Source organism: Etheostoma spectabile, chromosome 6 (assembly GCF_008692095.1).
Source record: "Etheostoma spectabile isolate EspeVRDwgs_2016 chromosome 6, UIUC_Espe_1.0, whole genome shotgun sequence".
NCBI lineage: Eukaryota > Metazoa > Chordata > Actinopteri > Perciformes > Percidae > Etheostoma > Etheostoma spectabile.
In genome coordinates, this window is record NC_045738.1 from 5,517,771 (window position 1) to 5,537,249 (window position 19,479).

A 19,479-nucleotide genomic window follows, 5' to 3' on the forward strand; every position below is an offset into this window, starting at 1 on the left:
TGTGTTTGTGTGTAGCTAGGTGTGTTGAAGAGTTATCCTTGCCAAAAGTTGTGCACTCAATCAGAAATGTACATATTTTATTTGTCAGTGAGAAAAGTATAAGTGAACAGACATTTGAGTGTGTGATGTACACTTGTGACTGCTGATGTTGCATGTCATCATATCGATATCCTCCATCACCGGTTGATAGAGGCACCCACTGTTCAGCAGAACTTACCCAGCATGGTGGCGTTGCCCCTGTTCACAGGCTTGGGTGGGGGCAGAGGGGGCTGCTTGGTGCCATGAGAGGTGGAGGTCGGGGCTACACATGTAGACTGCTGAGAGGGCGCGCCGGCAGATGAGATGGACCGAACAGGCTTGGGCGTCACACCCGAGGCAGTGGAGGGAGAGCAGTACTGGGTCGTGGGGTGGTTGGATGGTGTTCGAGGTGGACCCTTGCTGCCAGGTTCAGGGGTGGAGGTCATCAGCCATTTTGGAGGCATGACAGACTGTTTCGGTGGCAGAGGTTCACGCAGGGTGTCCCGCAGGGCGTCGCGCAGGGCTTCTGGGTCTGGGACAAAATGGCTGTCCGACTCTATGAAAACACAATATCATGGGAATAAGTTAAAAACAAAAATTGCTTCCATTAAAAGGACAACAGTACTTTATTCCACTCTTAGACTGTATATTATTAATATACAGTCTATGATTCCATTGAGATTGAGAAATTGTAACAAAAATGACAAAACATATCTTTTCCATTATTGAATTAATGACATCTCATTATAAAATACCTCTCAACATGGCTATAAATGTTTTAAATTAGGGACTGAGCAGTGAGCCATTTTCTGCTGCTTCACCATCCGAAGCGCTCTTTGTGATAGCACTTGTTTGAGAATTGCATTATCTAGGGATCAGCTTGTGAAGATAAACAGAGTAGGCGGCTGCAATTACCACCAAAAAACCACCTCCCACTGCCCACCCCACAGCACCCCCCAAGCGGCCCCCACGCTGCTGATACCGCTCCCACGCCATTCTTCAAAGCTGCAGCTCGGAAGGATTATTTATTTACTTTATCACTTTGAAATTACCACACAACCAAGGAGGAAATAATTCAGAGAAAAGGAGGAAGTGAGCATGGAGAACAGAGAGAGAGAGAAAGAGAGAGGGAAGGAGGATAGAGAGCAGGAGATGTGACAACGATAGAGTGGGAGAGATAGAGAAAATATCTGTTCTCCTGAAAATCTGTCGATAGAAAAAAAATTCTCTCTTTTCTTAGTAGGTCTGCATTGGCGTTTTCAACATGATGCATTCTGTTATTTACATTCTGTTCAGTTCAGTTGTGTGATCATTTAGGTTTCCTGTCATCTTACCGACATACTTTTGTGCACAGGTACAGAAGAGGTAAAAAAGAAAGTGGTTCATGTGTCAGATAAGTGAAAACTGGACAACTGAGATCTAAGCACAACAGTAAACACCATTATTTCTCAATGTGTAATTTAGTAAAAAAAAAATCAATTAGCTGAGGCTCTTCACCAATTATCACTGAGCTGACAGTGTTAGCGTTAAAGGGCAATAATGGGTATCGTGATCGTGCCACATTAATTAGGAGAGGAGAAGAGAGGACGAGCTATTCTCTCATATTCCTGAAAAAGAAGCGTAGCTGGAGCAGGGCCCCTGGGAGCCGACAGGAGCCTGTCTATATCTGGGAGGACAGCAGCACATAAGCTGGAGTGACTGATGAATCACCTAGTATCTTCAAACATGTATAAAGGAGGTCAAGTTGTAAAATATGCACTCTCTCTTTGACTTGACCACAGTGAGGAACACTCAACAGGGAAATGACTCACCTCTGCGGGCCCTTCCCTCCTCAGCAGATGCATGTCGAGGGAGTGTGGGTTTCCAGTCCGCTTCCGCAGGTCGACTCCTTCTGCAGTCCTCCGATGGGGCCTTCTGCAGCCCGGGCCTCTTCTGCCCGTCCTCGGGGTGAAGTCTACCCCCACGTCTGCCCTCCTCCATCTGGCCATGAATCTGGCCCTGCCAGACCAGGTTGGGCTTCCACTCGCCCTCAACATGTGCACGTGAGCCCATCCCTCCCCCTTTCCGCACATCTTCATGCAGTCCCGTACCCTTGGAGCCTGGAGCTCCCCGGCGGTCTCCGTCTGAAGGAGATCGGCCTTTGCGGTCGTCTGGCTGGGCGTGCCAGGCCTGGTTCATCCTAAAGTCTGACTCTAAGGGGAGTTTGCCCTGGTTGCATGGACTTTTGCCACCACTGACAACTCCTCCACCTCCTCCAACCCCAGCGCTCACAGGCAGGGTGTGGCCGTTCTTCACGTAGTGCTGCTTCAGGTTTTGTGTATCTGCATCTGAAAAAGCCGAACAAAAAAACTTGTTTGGTGATTACGCTAAATATAAAAGCACAGTTAAGTTAATGGATCCAACATTATTCTGTCGAAAAAAAGAAAAAAAATCTAAATATTTATTTAATCTGAATTATTCTAAATGTTTTATACTGCCAATGTCTTTGCTTGATATTGTAGAATATTTTGGGAGTTTATTGAAAAACTAAGTCGATTGATCAACAGAATCAATCTACAATAATTTTTCACATCATCCTTTAAATGCCAAATATCTCCTGCTTCTGGCTTCTCAGATGAGGGGATTTACTGCTTTTCTCTTTATTTGGTTATAATTGAAAGCTTATTTGTTTTTCAACGATTCTTGTAATCTAGTCATTAAAACTGGATACCTTGGGCCCTGAGGTATTGGGATTGGCTTCATGGAGTCACATGTTATAGACTGAGAAATAAATAAAAAAATCAACAGAAATTAATCAGTCATGAGAATAATCTTCAGTTGCAGCCACATTCTTCGGTAAAACAGGAAGGTGCCCTTAACCCGAGCCCTGTAGACAGAGTCTGCGTTTGTTGGTGTGATGAAGGAGCAGCTGTAGGTTTAATAAATGGGCTTCTGCAACAGCGGGGCCAGCATTAAGCTTGCACACACCCCTCTCAGAGCTATTTTGCTGCAGGGCACAATTTGTTCTACTTTTCCTCAGCTCTGGAGAGTGACATGCCATTTTAAAAAGACATTACATTATTTTGAAAAAACAGCAAGGTGCCTTTAAGAAAATGTCTCCGACACCTGCTAGTTAGGACAACGTTCTTGCCGTTATTTCCTGATGACTTAACAGAACTGTCCTGTGTGGGTGTGATAGCCTCAGGGCTGCTGCTGTCAGTTACAGACACCTTTATGCTTCGAGATCAGATGCAACACACAAGCACTCTTACCATTGTCCGGGACCTCCTTCAGCACCCCCTGGTCTATAAGCTCCTGCCGTGTACGCCTCGTCGACATCTTTCTCTCCAGCTCTGCCATCAATAAATAGAATGCACGTTACACACACAAAAACCCTTTTCTTTTTCAAGGAAATAATATTGCAATAAAAAAGTCGCATTAAGTCTAGACTGCATGCTCGAGAATTCAAGGATGCACGTTTACAGATCTTTGACAGGATATTTTATTGGCAGCTTATTGTCTTATTGTAAGTGCAAGGAAAACACTAGGAAAGCCAAGGGGGCCTGCAACATTCAAGCATTGAGGAATTTTGATGTAACTGATATGGCCAGTTGGAAAGGAAGGGGGGTTCATTCACTCTACGAACACAATGAGTTCACGCAACAAACCTTCTGAAGTTTCCTTGAAATTGTCGCTGCTTTTCTTCTTCCGCCACTTCCAGGGCTTGAAGATCTTGCCAAGGGTGGAGAACTTGCCCTTACGCTTTGGGGGAGGAGTGTTGTCCCCCGTGCTGCCCCCCTCTTCCACCATAGTGCTGTGGTGCTGCTCAGCGTCATCATCTAAAATAAAAGCAATCATTTAATATAAATCCAACTGTGCTAACCAGACTTGTGCAGCTTAAAGCAAGAACCAGGAGCATGGAATATAGATCCATCAGCTGTCAGAATATTCTGACAAAGGCTCTCTATTCCAACGGGCTCATCTGCTGCCTTCGTAAAGAGGGCCGTGTTCCTTATGGCTGTTATTATCTTTAGCTGCTACTTCTCGGGGACTGAGCGTGCTTTGGCAGAGTGATGCTGAGAGCTCATGGACTCCTCCACAGCTAACAAGAGAAGTCTGACACTGGCATTCAGCCAGGATTTCTCACTGTCAAGTGCTCACATTCCTTGGCTGGATGGAAACTAGTGCCTTATCAGCCTTTCAGCCCTCACTGCCTCTATAGAGAAGAGAGGCTGGCACATGGATGCAGCCATACAATAGCAGAATGTACTGTAGTAGCGGCCCTGTTATATAGTAGCAGATAACAAGAGGCGAAACGTTTCAAAGAATGCTGATCGTTATGCGATGCCATTAAGGCTTACAGTACTCCATTTAATGGTATTCTGCCGTCATGGTTACATTTTGTGGGTTATGTGATTGACAGGCCAACAGGGTGCTGAGCTCAGAGAGAGTTTTAAACATTAGCTCTTCCAAGGCTGCAGCTGCTGTACTAAGCAGACATAATATTTACCAGTGGAGAGAGAATAGGGTCAGATTTAAAACATCCAGTCTCATGCACACACCTACAGGATGTCTTTACGTCAATAATGCCTTGCAGTCTGATTCCCACAACAATATGCTCCCACACAATACCTACAACACTGATGTAGCATACTTAGCAGTCCGATAAAGAGTGCAGGAACAAAATGATAACAATAATATAATTCCTGGGTGGAAACTGTTTTCATTTGACAAACATAGCAGGGATGTTAGGGTTAGCTGCGGACCAGCAGCCCTGGAGCTGTCGTGGTTTCAGTATCTTGCTAAGGGACATATTAGCATGGTGGACGGATGCTGACACAGGATTCAAAAGCATTTTTGCAGCTGACGGACAGAGTCTTTAACCGCTGCTCCACATAGTTGCCACAATGCTGCTGGCAGGGTAAAATTTGAACCGAATGCTTACATAGTTTTTAAAAGCCTGACCGTTGGAAAACAGTTCGAATCAGAACTGTACAAAATTGTGCACAACTGCCAATTCAAAAAACTGAAGCTCTGTTTTCATGTCCTAAAAAGTTGAAATTTTGACGAGCCTTTCAAAAAATAGACACGAGTCTACCTGGAATAGGGGTGTTAAGCGTCCAGCTTCCATGGTGGTGGGACTTGAAACAGCATGCCATGGGGAAGCAGGAAACATTCAAATTAACTGTCCTGTATATATCCCAACAGAAAATGTCAGAAGGACAAGTCGCAGAGAGCTGCTCCAAACTACAGCAGAGAGGCTCCGGGTTCAAGGGACATGTCGGCACCATGGAATCCAGCTTATCTTGGCGAGGTAGAAATCTGAGGATTCGGACCAGCTGCCATAACATCCAGATTAAGCATTGCTTAAGGCAGCCTGTGATCCAGAACGGAGGTTCTCACACAGCAGACTGCTCTGTCAGAGAGCCTCTGACATAGTGGCTCAGCTGAAGCCACTGAAGCAGGATAAGAGCTGCCTGTGCCAGGCCTGCACACTCCAGAGCACTGCAGCGATGACGATCGCAGAGGACTCGGCACATGCAGCAGGCATCTATTTGAAAAAGATGACTGACCATATACTTAGGAGGTTTGTACATTAGCCAGGGATGCCTGAATATAAAATGTGTCAATCCACAGAGACAAAAAAGTACAGTGCATTCCAATATGACATTCAAGAGAGCTGTAGATCCACTCAAAATTATTCTTCACAGATACAGAGTAAAACTCTTCCGACACGTCATTGTTTCAGCTGTAGTGAGAAGAGGTCTGGTGTGTGGTGGCACTACAGCTGTGTGTGACTGTGGGAGTGGGAATGGGAGTAAAGGGTAAAAAAGAGCTACAAAGAGAGAAAAAGTGCAATAGTTATGGGGGGGGGGGGAGGCCAGCCTGGAAACACAGAGAGGAAACGGCACCCCACCCTGATTCTGTGACCGAGAACAAAGACAATCTCTTCCCCTCAAACTCAATAACACAGTCACACTGTACTGCTTGTGGAAACGGTGATGCAAGGTACAACACAGTAAAACTAATTCATATTCTGATTGTTAAAAGATAACGATACAAATGATACAAAACATATTTCAGAACAGGGCCAAAAACAGAATTCTCGTCGTCATGCTCCGTAATCAGGAGCTCTGCCAAGATAAGGCATACCAGTCAGGAAACACGGGATGTGTGTGTGTGTGTATTTTCCTCTGACGTACCCCTCCATCCTGTTGCAACACCTACCACTCTCTCATACATCTCTGAGAGGCCAGATTTCCCTCTAACCTCATGATTCGATGAGTCATGGCAGGCTGGGTCAGGTGAGCATGTGGTTAAAGGAGATTGTTATTTTAAAGGACCTGGCCTTTATCCAATCAGCTGGCCAAGCCATCCTGATCACTTACACAAGACACCACCTTCCACGGGGGTGCAGTGGTTGGGAAATACCTCCAACCTCATTATAGCCCTAACCATTTGCCAGCCCAGATTATGAATTTAAATCTACTTCAGCACACAAAAGGGGTTATACTTACTGTGATCGCTTGTTTTGGAATCGTATGTGCCCTACAATCACTCAGCCATTTGAAAACCAATAGCACAGCAGCAGTAAGTCAAACATATACCATTAGAGCAAGCCATTTTTTTTAAAAAAAAGGTAAGAAATATTTTTATCTGTCTTACGAATTCACTACTTTGTACTTTATCAAACCAAAAGGTCAAGATCTTTAATTAAGGAGAATTTTTTTTGTAGATCTACATTGTAATTTGCAAAACTACAATAATCAAAAGGGGGAAATATATACGAATATAATAATAATAATAATAATAATAACTTTACTGAAAAAATGACTTTCTTGTGCACTGCAACATCAGAAAATAAGTGCGCAATACATGAGTGTATGAAAACACAGCTGAGATCCATCCACATGATCCCGGTGATTTAACATTCCTTGTGGTGGTGAAAGTGAAGGAGAGGGCAGAGAGAGAAAAAAAGAGAGAGAGAGAGGAGACTGTTCAAAGTGGATTATACAATCTCAAACCCTTATCTCTCCTCTATGCTTTAATTAATTGAAAAACAACCAAACAGTAAACTGATTTCATGCTGAGGATGTTGCTGTCCAGGAATGCACAACTGTGTTAAGTACACAGAGAGTGCATGAGTGAGTCCAGAAACTCACCGCCATTGATGTGTTGTTGTGGGTCCTGAGCTAAGGTCTGCACACGGAGGCTCTGTCCCATGATCCAGCCCCTGAGGGGCCTCTACCTGTCCTGCACCCAGAAACGTGCGCACTACACTGGACAACTCCCCCTTCCTCATTTTTTCCCCAACAAAGTCCCCTGGGCTCCTCTACCTCAGGTCTTTTCTTCTTTTGTGTTTTTCTCGTCTACCCGTCCTCTACGCCTTTCAGTTCAGTCCTTCCCCCGTCCCTCCCTCCCGCAGTCTCCTTAAGACCTTCCCTCCCTCCAAGAGTTGGACTCCCTCTCCCCCTTGCTCACTGACCCTCCCTCCTTGGCTTGTAACACAGGTCAGCATTCACTAAAAGATGCCGACCATTCCTGGCAGTAAGACCAGTAATGTTTTTTTTTTAATTTAATGTGTGTGCTGTGGTATGTGGTACAATGTGTGCATCCAATAAAGCATGTCTAATGTAATGTATGCTATGTGGTGCAGCGGGTCTCACGAGAACAAGGACTTTTAACACTGATCCAGAAAGAGAAAAACTAGACTTAAAACCTCAGACCACATTGTATGCCCTGAAAACAATAATATCACGAACACACTGGCGTCAGTATTTTCTTGCCTCCCTAGCACTGAGGTGACAAGGAGAACAGAAGATATAGAAACTGTCTGTATAAGCCATTCTTAAATTAGTAAGGCATCTAACTGACAAACAAAAACCTTAATTTAGTCTGGATGTGAAGGATGGAGCTGAAGAAAAGTGAAACAATGTCAATCAAGGCCCCCAATCAGGAGAAATGTTTCACAAAAAATCAAGAGACATGACTTTCTGTGGGGGCTGTGTAAAGGTCAAGTGTGTCTAAGATGCTGCCCTCTCTCAACATTTCAACATGAACAATAGACAAGGATCCCAGCAGGTTCTATGGCACTGAACTCGGAGAAGTGGAACTTGGAGGAATAAAAGCTCACAAGTGAATCTGACAAAGAGGAAGATGAGTTGATCAAACAAATGCAGGAAATGCTGCAGTTTTATATCCAGCATTCTTGTTAATATTAAGTCGGGCAGTGGTGGCCTAGAGGTTAGTGGCGCAAGCTTGTGACCGGAAGGTTGTTGATTGGTTCAATCCCCAGACTAACAGGATAAAATCTGGGTGGGGACAGTGACTCCAGTGGAGCTGCTCAGTGGCCAGCAGATTAGACTGTGGTTGTACTCGGCAGCTTCCAGGTATGAATGTGGGAATGTGTGAAAGTTATCATGGTTATATTATGCTCATTTTCAGGTTCCTAATTGTATTTAGCAGTTATATCAGAATGAGTTTACATGATTTGATTAAAAAAAAAAAAAAAACACCATATTTTTGTTGTACTGCACGTTGCTGCAGCTCCTCTTTTCACCCTGTGTGTTGAGCTCTTGGTTTTAGCTACTGAATGAGGCATCTCACATGCACAGAAGCTAGGTATGAACTACTAGCCAGTCAGAAGCAGAGTATGAGGGCATACCGCCCTAGCAGTAAGGAAAGCATTCGTCAAGAGTTGTTTGGAGCAGGTTGTGAACAGTGTTTTCTCTGGAAAGACTTAGGGCTTTTTCGGTTTGTAAACCTATAGTGTGCACAAAAAGGACATATAACACAATAAAAGAAAGGGGAAAAGCCAAAAAGCATAATATGAGCATTTTGACTCCTCCATACACCATTTTTTACACATCTCCATGTCTCTTATCACAATTTGACATTAGCATGACTTTGAATCATGTTTGCCAAGGAGAGCGCGGCCCTGTTTGGGGCTAGAATAGAGAAAGAGAGAGAGAGAGGCAGAACAGGAATGAAAAGGAGACAGCTTTCTCTAAACTAGAAGAAAAGAGAGCACAGACTGGACCTTGGCATTGAATTAGTGCTTTGATTCCTTTTGAGGTTTGTGTTGCTTCACAAAACCTTGTCTTTGAGTACTCCTCAAAGGAATCCAGAGCATTGAGCTGTGTCATTATGCCTGGATAGATCAGAGTTTTCTGAGCGTTTGGCTGCATCTCGAGCTCTTTCTAAAGATGGAGAGATAGTGTGTTCGGCAGCGTTCCTTTTCTCTCCCTGCGCCCCAAATACAGCCTCCACACCGGGCCGGCTTCCAGAGAGAGCTGAGCCAATCCGCATGAGCCCAAAACCTGTTGGCCTGACCTGAATAACAGACTGGGCCAGGCCACTTCAGCAGGCACATAGACTGAAGCAGGTACACACATACATGCACATACACAGCCCCGTCCAACATGGGGAGAGTATGGAACCAAAGGGTGGTGCTATGAAGCTACAGTATGTGTCACGGCTGCGAGGGAGTCTTTTTTCAAATGTCTAAACATATGCTTCATATCTTTCTTTAGGGACATGGTTTGAACTGCTTATCTGTATGGACATTATCTTTGACAAGAAAGTTAAAAAAAGATACACTTAACACCAGCATCACAGTGATAAAACGAGGAAGGACAGGAGAGAGAACAGGCAGTTATTATTTCACAAATGTTAGTATGCTGTTCAGTGACAGAAAATAGGCCTTCTTGCCAGGAGTTAGATGAGAAGATCAATACCATTTTGTGTCTAAACGGTAGATGTGAATCTACTACTAGCAGCTAATTAGCTTAGCTTAGCACAAAGACTGGAAACAGCTAGCCTGGCTCTGCCCAAAAGGTAACAAAATCCACCAGAAAATGTACCCAGCCAAGTAATCTTGCGCATAAACCCCTGTAAAACAACACATTGTCATTTTTAAACTTCTTTTTTTTCCAAACAGATTAAACTAATGAGATATTGTGGGTTAGTCTGTGAGCTTTAGAGGCATAACCACTCTTTATACTATAGAAATTCATTTTGAATGGCTTTTATTATGAAGTAGCCACAGGAAGTGTTAAGCCAAAGTCAATAGGGATGGCTTAGCACGTGCACATTTAGGCATTTTTAACTGCCTTTTTTGGCAATTAGTTTCATAAAAAGGGAACTGGTTAACTGCAAAGCTACAGGTGACGGTGGACCAAAACCCACCACATACACATAATCATTGTAAACACTTCCCTTTTCATTTCAAAGCAGGTCAGCAATTCAAATTCTCAAAGTCAAACTTGCAAATCCTGTGTAACTTAAACAATGGCGCAACAGATATTTACTGAACCATCTCTTCTGCAACACACATAGCAACCAGACCTTTGCCAACCAGGGAAAATCTTGAAAAGCCAAACTTTGGGAGGGGAAACTGATCCTCAATCAGGCCCTGAAGTTCAGAAGATGTATGGCTGGAGTCCCGAGTGGCTCATAAAACGTGCAGAGACTAGACAGGCCCCATAAACACAGTGGACCTACAGGTCTCTCCACAGCATTAACACGTACTTAAACAACTTGGTACTCACCACGATTTTCCATTACAGAGTTTGAGGCACACCAAACGGCTCCTGAAAAACAACAGTTGGAGCATCAACACCTGTTTGACATGTGAGCTGAGACACACTAGTTGAACAAGTGTAGTAGAAGTAATTCAGTTTTTCCTCAAACTTTTTTTGCAAGCGATGCTCCAAAAAACATTGATACTGTGGTCTTGGATTCATAAGATATTTAGTCACGAATAATTCCATTAACATTCCTTAAAGCCATAATTAATCTTTGCAGTATAAAAGTATCTGAAACATCCAACTCAAACTGATCTGGCAAAGATAAACCCAACAATCCCAGACCACTTTCAAACCAAATTTAAAATCAAACCATGTGTAGTTTTTAGCTATATATACAGTGCCTTGCGAAAGTATTCGCCCCCCCCCCCCCCCCCCCCCCCCCTTGAACTTTTCAACCTTTTGACACATTTCAGGCTTCAAACATAAAGATATAACATTTTTATTTTTTGTGAAGAATCACCAACAAGTGGGACACAATTGTGAAGTGGAACGAAATCTATTGGATATTTTAAACTTTTTTAGCAAATAAAAAACTGAAAAGTGGTAGTGCAAAATTATTCGGCCCCCTTGCGTTAATACTTTGTAGAGCCACCTTTTGCTGCAATTACAGCTGCAAGCCGCTTGGTGTATGTCTCTATCAGTTTAACATCGAGAGACTGAAATTCTTGCCCATTCTTCCTTGCAAAACAGCTGGAGCTCAGTGAGGTTGGATGGAGAGCGTTTGTGAACAGCAGTTTTCAGTTCTTTCCACAGATTCTCGATTGGATTTCAGGTCTGGACTTTGACTTGGCCGTTCTAACACCTGGATACGTTTATTTGTGAACGATTCCTTTGTAGATTTTGCTGTATGTTTGGGATCATTGTCTCGTTGGAAGATAAATCTCCGTCCCAGTTTCAGGTCTTTTGCAAACTCCAACAGGTTGAGCCAGAAGGTCCTGTATTTGGGTATCCATCTTCCCCTCAATTTAACCATCTTCCCTGTCCCTGCTGAGAAAGCAGGCCCAAACCATGATGCTGCCACCACCATGTTTGACAGTGGGGGATGGTGGTTACTGAGCTGTGAGCTGTGTTGCTTTACGCCAAACATATCGTTTTGCATTTGGGCCAAAAAGTTCGATTTTGGATTCATCTGACCAGAGCATTCTTCCACTGTTTGGTGTGTCTCCCAGGTGGCTGTGGCAAACTTTAGACGGACTTTTTATGGATATCTTTGAGAATGGCTTCTTCTAGCCACTCTTCCATGAAGGCCAGATTGGTGAGTGTAAGATCACCTAAAATCTGGAATCATGGAAGAGGGGCTTAGAGAAAGCCATTCTTCAAAGATAATCCATAAAAGTTCTCGTCTAAAGTTGCCACAAGCCAACCTGGGAGCCAACCCCACTGTGGCCCACGACGGTCTTTGGTATCTTTTTTCATCCCACCTTCTCCCTTTTTTCCCCTCCCCCCCTCCCTTTTTTTCTTTCCCCTCACCCCTCCTCCCCCCTCTTTCCTTCCCCCCCCCCCCCTTCCCCCTTTTTTTTTTCCCTTATTTGTTGTCTAGGACAGACTCTCCAAACTAAGCTGTAGCTTATGCAGGGTTCATCCAGAGGATCATGGGGCCTCTTGGTGCATCTTGATCAGTTCTCCTGTCGAGCTGAAGTTTACAGGTACGGCCCAGGTCTGGTAATTTGGCCAGTGGTGATAATCCTTTCATTCAAATGAGCGCTTGCACACGTGCTCCTTGGGATGTTTTAAAGCTTGGGAAATCTTTGTATCCCAAATACGGCTTTAAACTTCTCCACAACAGTATTACGACGGCATGTGTGTTTCCTTGGTCTCATGATGCTCTCTGCGCTTTCAACAGAACCCTGAGACTATCACAGAGCAGGGACTTGATCACAGAGACTTGATCACACACAGGTGGATTCTATTTATCACAAACATGGATCATTCAGAGATCCTCGCTGAATTCTGAGTGAGTTTGCTTACTGAAAGAAGGGGGCCGAATAATTTTGCACCGCACCACTTTTCAGTTTTTTATTGCTAAAAAAGTTTAAAATATCCAATAGATTTCGTTTCACTTCACAATTGTGTCCCACTTGTAGGTGATTCTTCACAAAAATAAAAATTTAATATCTTTATGTTTGAAGCCTGACATGTGTCAAAAGGTTGAAAGTTCAAGGGGGGGCGAATACTTTCGCAAGGCACTGTGGTATATATTAATTATTATATAATATATATATATATATATATATATATATATATCTCATTATGTAGAGATACATTATTACTAGATACTTAATGACAGTAGTATTTTAATCTTTAAATATGATGTGTGTGGCATTGTACTCATTAAAAAAGTGTGTTTAGATACACAGTGTTTGGCTTCGCTGTGCGGCGCCAGTGCACGGAGCTTCTTGTGGAGCAAAGCAGGATCTCGGCAGACCCCGCTCCTCTGTGCACTGGCACCACGGAGGAAAGCCAATCACCATTCATCTAAACACACTGCCCACACAAATATGATACAGAGCTAGTTTAAAATTGGCAAAGCATCACTTTCATTGTGCATTTCTATAAATATAAAAAGATATAGACATACACTATAGAAAGTCATGGGTGGGGGTGGTTGAGGTCCTCAGCAGTATAACAGTATTTGTTCAGGTCTCCAGCATGCTAAAGATGGCAGCTCCCCCCATCTTCACCCCTCTGATAAAAGAAAAACAAACAAGATTAGATCAGTCATAAAATGAAAAGATCGCAAGAAGATAATTAAAAAAAGAATGATGTGATAAGTAAGATTCCATTTACACTTGACAAAAAGTGATCTGCATTTTGATATTTTATGTGGATTGAGCAGAATACAAAGTGTTAATGGGCTCAAAAAGACTACAGCATGGAGAAGCATCAAGCATCATCTAGGAACCTAGACTGTTTTGCAGAGAACACACGCCACTGTCATGACACATGAACCCTAACTTGTCATGACAAAACCGAATGACACTTACTAAAAGAAGCGTTATGTCATGAACGTTTATGAACTTCTTTATGTTTATGACACGTTCATGACAGTGTCATGTCACTCTTATGTAGACACCTTCAAGTAAAGTGTAACCCAAAATTGTCTAAATTCCCTTGCACGTACTGTATTTGACTCTTGGACAGAGTGAAGTAGAGAAAACAACAAAGGTCCTTAAAAACAGACAAACTATGAAACCTCGATGTGAACGAAAATCTCAGAACACAGTTTGGTAAAACCTTAAGTTGATGTACCACGGCAGATGGTCATCTTAAAAAAAAAGACAATGATGCTACAGTGATCCTCAAAACTGGATAACTGAAGTGTGAATCGATATCTGTTACATCACGCAGATGGTAGTGTTAAAGTCTCATGGGAGACACTTTACCAACATTTACTCAGACCTCTGGTTCCAACTGGGCAGTTTTTTTGTCACGGGTAAAAAGTCAAAACGCTCTCATCGCAACACTTTAATAATGTAATTAAACACTTTTGTTGGACAAGTGCATCACTTCATAATCACAATGTGACCCTTTTAAAGTACCTGAAGTGGGCAATTCATATATTGCAGAAAATACTATTTTATGAGTATTTTCTGTAGTTACTGACTGAGCTGATGAGCAAATATCTTAAAAGTAGGGTTTATTATAAAAAATATATATAATATAAGGGGTGCCTGGATAGATCACCTGGTTGAGCCTGCGGCCCATGTACTGAGGCTTAGTCTTTAACGCAGCGGCCCAGGGTTTGATTCCAACCCTTTGCTGCATGTCATTCCCCCTCTCTCCCTCCCCTTTCATGTCTTCAACTTTCCTCTCAAATAAAAAAGCACACAAATGTCCCCCCCCCAAAACAAATGTATATATATATATATATATATATATATATATATATATATACAGTTTTGTTTTTTGGGGGGGGGACATTTGTATAAATATATATATAAAAATAATAATAAAATACATAGGCAAAAGACAGGGCAGAGTGAGAGGAACAGAGTGAAGGGTACTTTCCTGCACCTACTGGACCTGTTGCATGTGCCCATTAGTTGAGAATGGAAATATCAACATCTGCTCGTCAGTTCAACGAAAAACGAGGATGGGGCATGAATTCTCGCATGAAAAGGTAATAGAAAGTAGTGAATGATGCATTTCTTGTAGTGCTGCTATTATAGGCGTAAGGATAAGTCCGTCGACAGAGAATTAATGTGCAACTATTGATAAACAAATGATTGCTTTAGTCATTTTTTAAGCAAAAAGGGCCAAACATGGTGGTTCCAGCTTCTTCAAAAGTGAGGATCTGCTGCCTTGCTGTGTTTTACATCATTGTAACTTTAAGACTTAAGCACCTTGGGCTCTAGGGAATTGTCATGTGCTTTTTTAATATATACATGGATTTTATAAGAAATATTAATCCCTTAAAAAAAAAAAAAAAAAAAGAAGAAAATAATTAAAATAGCTGCAGCAATAAAATAGCTGCTATACTATAACAGACATTATTTGGAGCAAAAGAGAAACAAGCACAGACATTTGCCTTGCATGAAAAAACAAAAAGCAAATAATGTGAGAAATAAAATAAGGGTTTTAACTACCAGTGAAAAAAAGTGCATTAGACCCAAAGTCAAACCCTAAATGGGACCACAAAATTCCTTAAGTTCCTTTCTCAACCCTGATGAATTTTAATGCAAAGTACTTCTTCTGGTGGTCCAATAGCCCTTCATATCAGCTTACATTAGTGTGAATAACTGGTCTAACCAAATTGCAGCATCTTTGTCCTGAGGGTAAACATTACTTTCAACAAATGGCGAGATAAGAGCAAATGTGCCTTTAGACTCTGACAGGCCACCGGAGGCCCTTTGACAAGACTGTTAACGTAAGCGATGATCAATAACATCCTGCCTAAAGTAAAGCACCGTTTGTTAAAAGCACATGTGTGGCTGTACAACGCTGTGGTGCATAAATTACAGAAACAGTTTTTTACCTATATGATTATATTGCTGTATTTTTCTGTGTTCCTCTTCAAGGCCTATTTACTACAAAGGTGAACTTCCCTGTCAAAAGAAGAAGTCCAAGTAACAAGCACAACAATATCCCCATCCAAAAAACACGTGAAATGGGCTTTAAAGTATTGTAGTGCTTTGCAGTAGAGCCGTCTTTACCAACTGGAAGAGAACCCTGAGAGGAGGCAGATGTATTCGTGGTCTGAGATGATTTTTTTTTTACACTTCCGCCCAGTGCCACAGCCTTGGCTAGATGACTCAAAATAATCGAGCTGAGTGGTGAGCGTTTCGCTCTATCCAGGGAAAGAGAAAATATCTTTGGTGTCTGAAAGTGCGAGCGGATTTTGAGGCAGTGAGGGGGTAGAGATGCCAAAAATGAGAATTTTCCACCATTGCAGCCACAACCTCATATGTTATGTATGCATAACACTTGCACGAATTGTTGCATGTTAACTATAGACTATCCACACAAAAAAGAACTAGCTTAAGTAGATACATTCCACTATCCAATATTGCTCTGTTTCACTTGCAGTTTCTGTCACGCTCACTGTCAGTCTCCGAATGTGCCCATAAAAAAGGGATGCTGATGGCCTACTTCCCTTTTCACTTTTTAACCCTCTCTGTGCTCTCTGCCGTACAGAACAGATCAATATGAAAGTGATGAGTCTTTCTAAACTGCGCGAGACCATCGGTCGCTCACTGTCTGCACTGCAAAGATATTTTCTCGGAAACATTTTAGGTCACTTCAATGTGTTGGGCAATCAAATCGAAGAAGACGTGACGCACACAACCAATTAACAACATAAACACCCAACTGGAGCTGAAATATTCTGACAGAGGAGTAAATAAATGAGTCAGAAAGTTACATCCCCACCTCATCAATCACTTCTCATACTATAATCTTGTCTGCAACGCTATACAATCAGGATGAACTACCTCGTTTGAAAACTCTCATTACAAACCCACATCCTTCTCATAAATGATACCAACTGGGATGTTGTCCTCTTACCATCTTCCGTCCCACAGACACACTCACCAGGAATGGGAGCCGCCAATCAGGTATGTGAAAGTAGCCGTTAAAGACCGCCTAGATGTCCCGACTGCATAATCTTCTGTGGGGCGCACACACCCTCACTAGCGCACTCTACTAGTGCTGATTCAATTACAATGGGAGCGAAAACTGCAGCAGCTGGCTGGGTTGTGCCATCTTTAAATAGCAGTGTCGTTCTCACTCCAGGGCCCGGGTTTTGGACACAAAAAGCCGTCAAGTCAGTGGAGGAAAATCAGTGACTTACACTTAAGAAGTGTGAAGTTACAAGAAACACTGCATCACTGATTTAATAGCAGTAGGTCCTGAGTCAGGTGGACTGAGCTGAAGCATACTTACAGGCCTGCTCCAGGGAGGTATCAATGGTAGATGTGTATCAGAGAAAGTTCCCGCTGTTTGGAAAGTAAATTCAGACCAGCAGTCTCTCTGCTTGGACCGTTCTGCAGTGTGTATCCAAGCAGCACAGCTTGCCCACCGCACTCCGAAATGGATGGACGAAGGCGTCTGTTCCCAATCCGGGCCGGGTGATCGTCATCACCGAGCCTGCCCCAGAAAAGCATCATTCACCACAGGGACCGGTGGCCCACATATCTTTTTTTTTTTTTAAACAACGAGCCAAAAATGCTCCTCGCCTTTGCTAAACTTTTCTTTGTCAGAGTCCCCCCATCTGTGCGAAGACTGCACTGCAGGGATGACTTACCACCATGCAAGACAATGCATCTTCACTACCCTGACAGTAAATGTTTAGCAAGCATTAACATGGCACATATTTTGCTCACTTTACACTCAGCATTTCTACCTTAATACGAGGGTCTTCACCTCTCTTCCCTGCCTGGAAGGGGGGGGGGGGGGGGGGGGCGCATTTAGCTGAGAGCTCCAGAGGAATCTCAGGCACAGATCAGTCCCATCTATGGTCTAACCGAATCAATCAGGCCCGGCTGACAGCTTAACCATCCGCGGTTGCCTCTTAATGTTCCATTAAAGGGGGGAGGGGGAGGGGACTTCCAATGGGAAGTGGAAAGAGCTACAATACAAGCTATGAGGCAGCATGTTTATCCTTGGAAGAGAACATTTACTTCACACAGGCAGATGAAACCAGAAGAAAAGCATGTTGCTGTAGAGGAGAAGAGATGCAGGTTGAAGAGCGAGGCACCTGGCCACACTACTGGCCAGGCTGTAAGAGGTCTGGATGGGCCAAATAAACTAGTTTCACGTTATAGTGAACACTCATTGGAATAAATGCAATAAAAAAAGATGTAGACAGTAGTACAACAATTATAAACACATACACACGTTTTGTGCTTGTTGAACACACACACACACACACTTATATAAAAAAAGAACTATCAAGAGCCAAAGGTTTCTAGTCAAAAAGTATGTCGGCCAACTCTGTGAATAAATTACTGTGTGTTCCTTTTAGCATCCACTATCTGATAATGGCCTTGAGGACCTCACTCTCGTCAGTCACTAACACACCAACGATTGACAAAAAAAAAAATGAAAATACATTTTTCAATAAATAGCTATCTACCATCTTTGACAAAACAGTCCAAGTCCTAATTTGATTTAAATGGAGCGCTGATTTGTAATTGTATCGCCGAGATTAGACTGGCCATGACTTAACCGCTTCCTTTCCTGAGGTAAGATTTCTAATTACCTGAGAGGTTGACGCGCTCTATCGCGCGAAAAGCATCACATTAAACAGCTGATCCCGCCGGCTGAAGGAGAAGACGGAGCGGTGCGTGTGAAGCTAGGATCGGCCTCCCACTCCGCGAGAGGATCTCGCGCCAGTGGACTCAAGATGCTGATGAGTGACTGATGAGAGAAGAGAAGAGCAGGGTCAAACCAACCGCAGCCAGCACGGCAACTTCCGGCCAAACGTTTCAAAATAAGGCACTAAACGCATTTTGCGACATTTTGTACAATCACTATTTAAATGAGGTGGAATTTGTCATGCATGGATTTACTGTTGCCGCTCATATTTTAGACGATTGTTTTTAACATAAATGAAGATATAGGTTTTGAAGTTGATATCCATTTGCCGACCTTTTAAATTAGCTAATTAAAAGGCTACTTTGAAGGGCTTCTATTGTGTCATCCTGCACCTAGCTACAACTCAAAAAGATATGCTTTGGAAATTGATATGTTTTTCGATTCAAGCAATATCCCCTTTCTGGTAGCTCCAGACAAAATAACACATGTAGCCTATAGGGGGGAAGCGTTTCTGGAGGCCTGTGGGCTACATGTCTTTTGCTGCAAAATGACGCGTAGTAAAGGGGGGAAAAATCCGGCATACAGACCTCTATGGTGCATCCCAGTGACAGAGACATCCGACTGCATACATCGACACACCATCTACATCCCGGAGATCACACGCATCCTTTGTTGTGCATGGACGCCTGTGCAGAGATCAGCGGAAAATGGAGTTTTAGGTGGTGAACCAGCAGCAGGAGAACAAACCGAGAACAAAAACATCCATTCTATGAAACCCAGGTGGTGCAGAAAACCAAGGTATTTGCAGGCAATGCTGCACTGTAAACGTGCAATTTGCCCGTGATGCCGGCTTGTTTTGTATCGGCCAAGTTGGAGCGCAACTTGGTCATTGTCTGCGAAGAAATCTTCCCTCCAAACTCAGTCAGCGTGGCTTATTTGCTCCCACATGACCTCAGCAATCACATTACCTCTCTCCTGACTTACCCTCCTCCTGCTTTGAAATTAGTTACAGCCGATTTAAAAATAGCAGCTCGGTCATTTCCTCACCTCACACTTTCCCCCTCTTCCAGTGCCCCGGTCCAAACATTTTACGCACTTACCGGAAACCATCCCGAGCTGGGCATCTTGGTACCGGTAG

At 43.1% G+C, this 19,479-nt stretch overlaps 1 protein-coding gene across 10 annotated transcripts in view; it reads right to left on the reverse strand.

The window, feature by feature from the left end:
• The window catches only part of phactr4b (phosphatase and actin regulator 4b), a 26,191-nt gene extending 6,712 nt beyond the window's left edge, over window positions 1–19,479 (reverse strand). Inside the window, exons 1-9 of one of the 10 annotated variants that reach the window (XM_032518879.1) lie at window positions 19,389–19,479; window positions 18,929–19,027; window positions 18,286–18,443; window positions 13,165–13,271; window positions 10,548–10,589; window positions 3,666–3,836; window positions 3,270–3,350; window positions 1,830–2,345; window positions 218–574 (exon numbers count right to left, since the gene is read on the reverse strand). In XM_032518879.1, the coding sequence (XP_032374770.1) occupies window positions 218–574; window positions 1,830–2,345; window positions 3,270–3,350; window positions 3,666–3,836; window positions 10,548–10,560 (1,138 nt within the window). In that variant the 5' untranslated portion in view covers window positions 10,561–10,589; window positions 13,165–13,271; window positions 18,286–18,443; window positions 18,929–19,027; window positions 19,389–19,479. Of the gene's footprint in view, window positions 1–217; window positions 575–1,829; window positions 2,346–3,269; window positions 3,351–3,665; window positions 3,837–5,095; window positions 5,830–7,160; window positions 7,427–10,312; window positions 10,316–10,547; window positions 10,590–13,164; window positions 13,272–16,967; window positions 17,153–18,285; window positions 18,444–18,928; window positions 19,367–19,388 lie in introns of those variants that run through there. The other 9 variants (XM_032518878.1, XM_032518882.1, XM_032518876.1 and 6 more) reach the window with 9 other exon arrangements.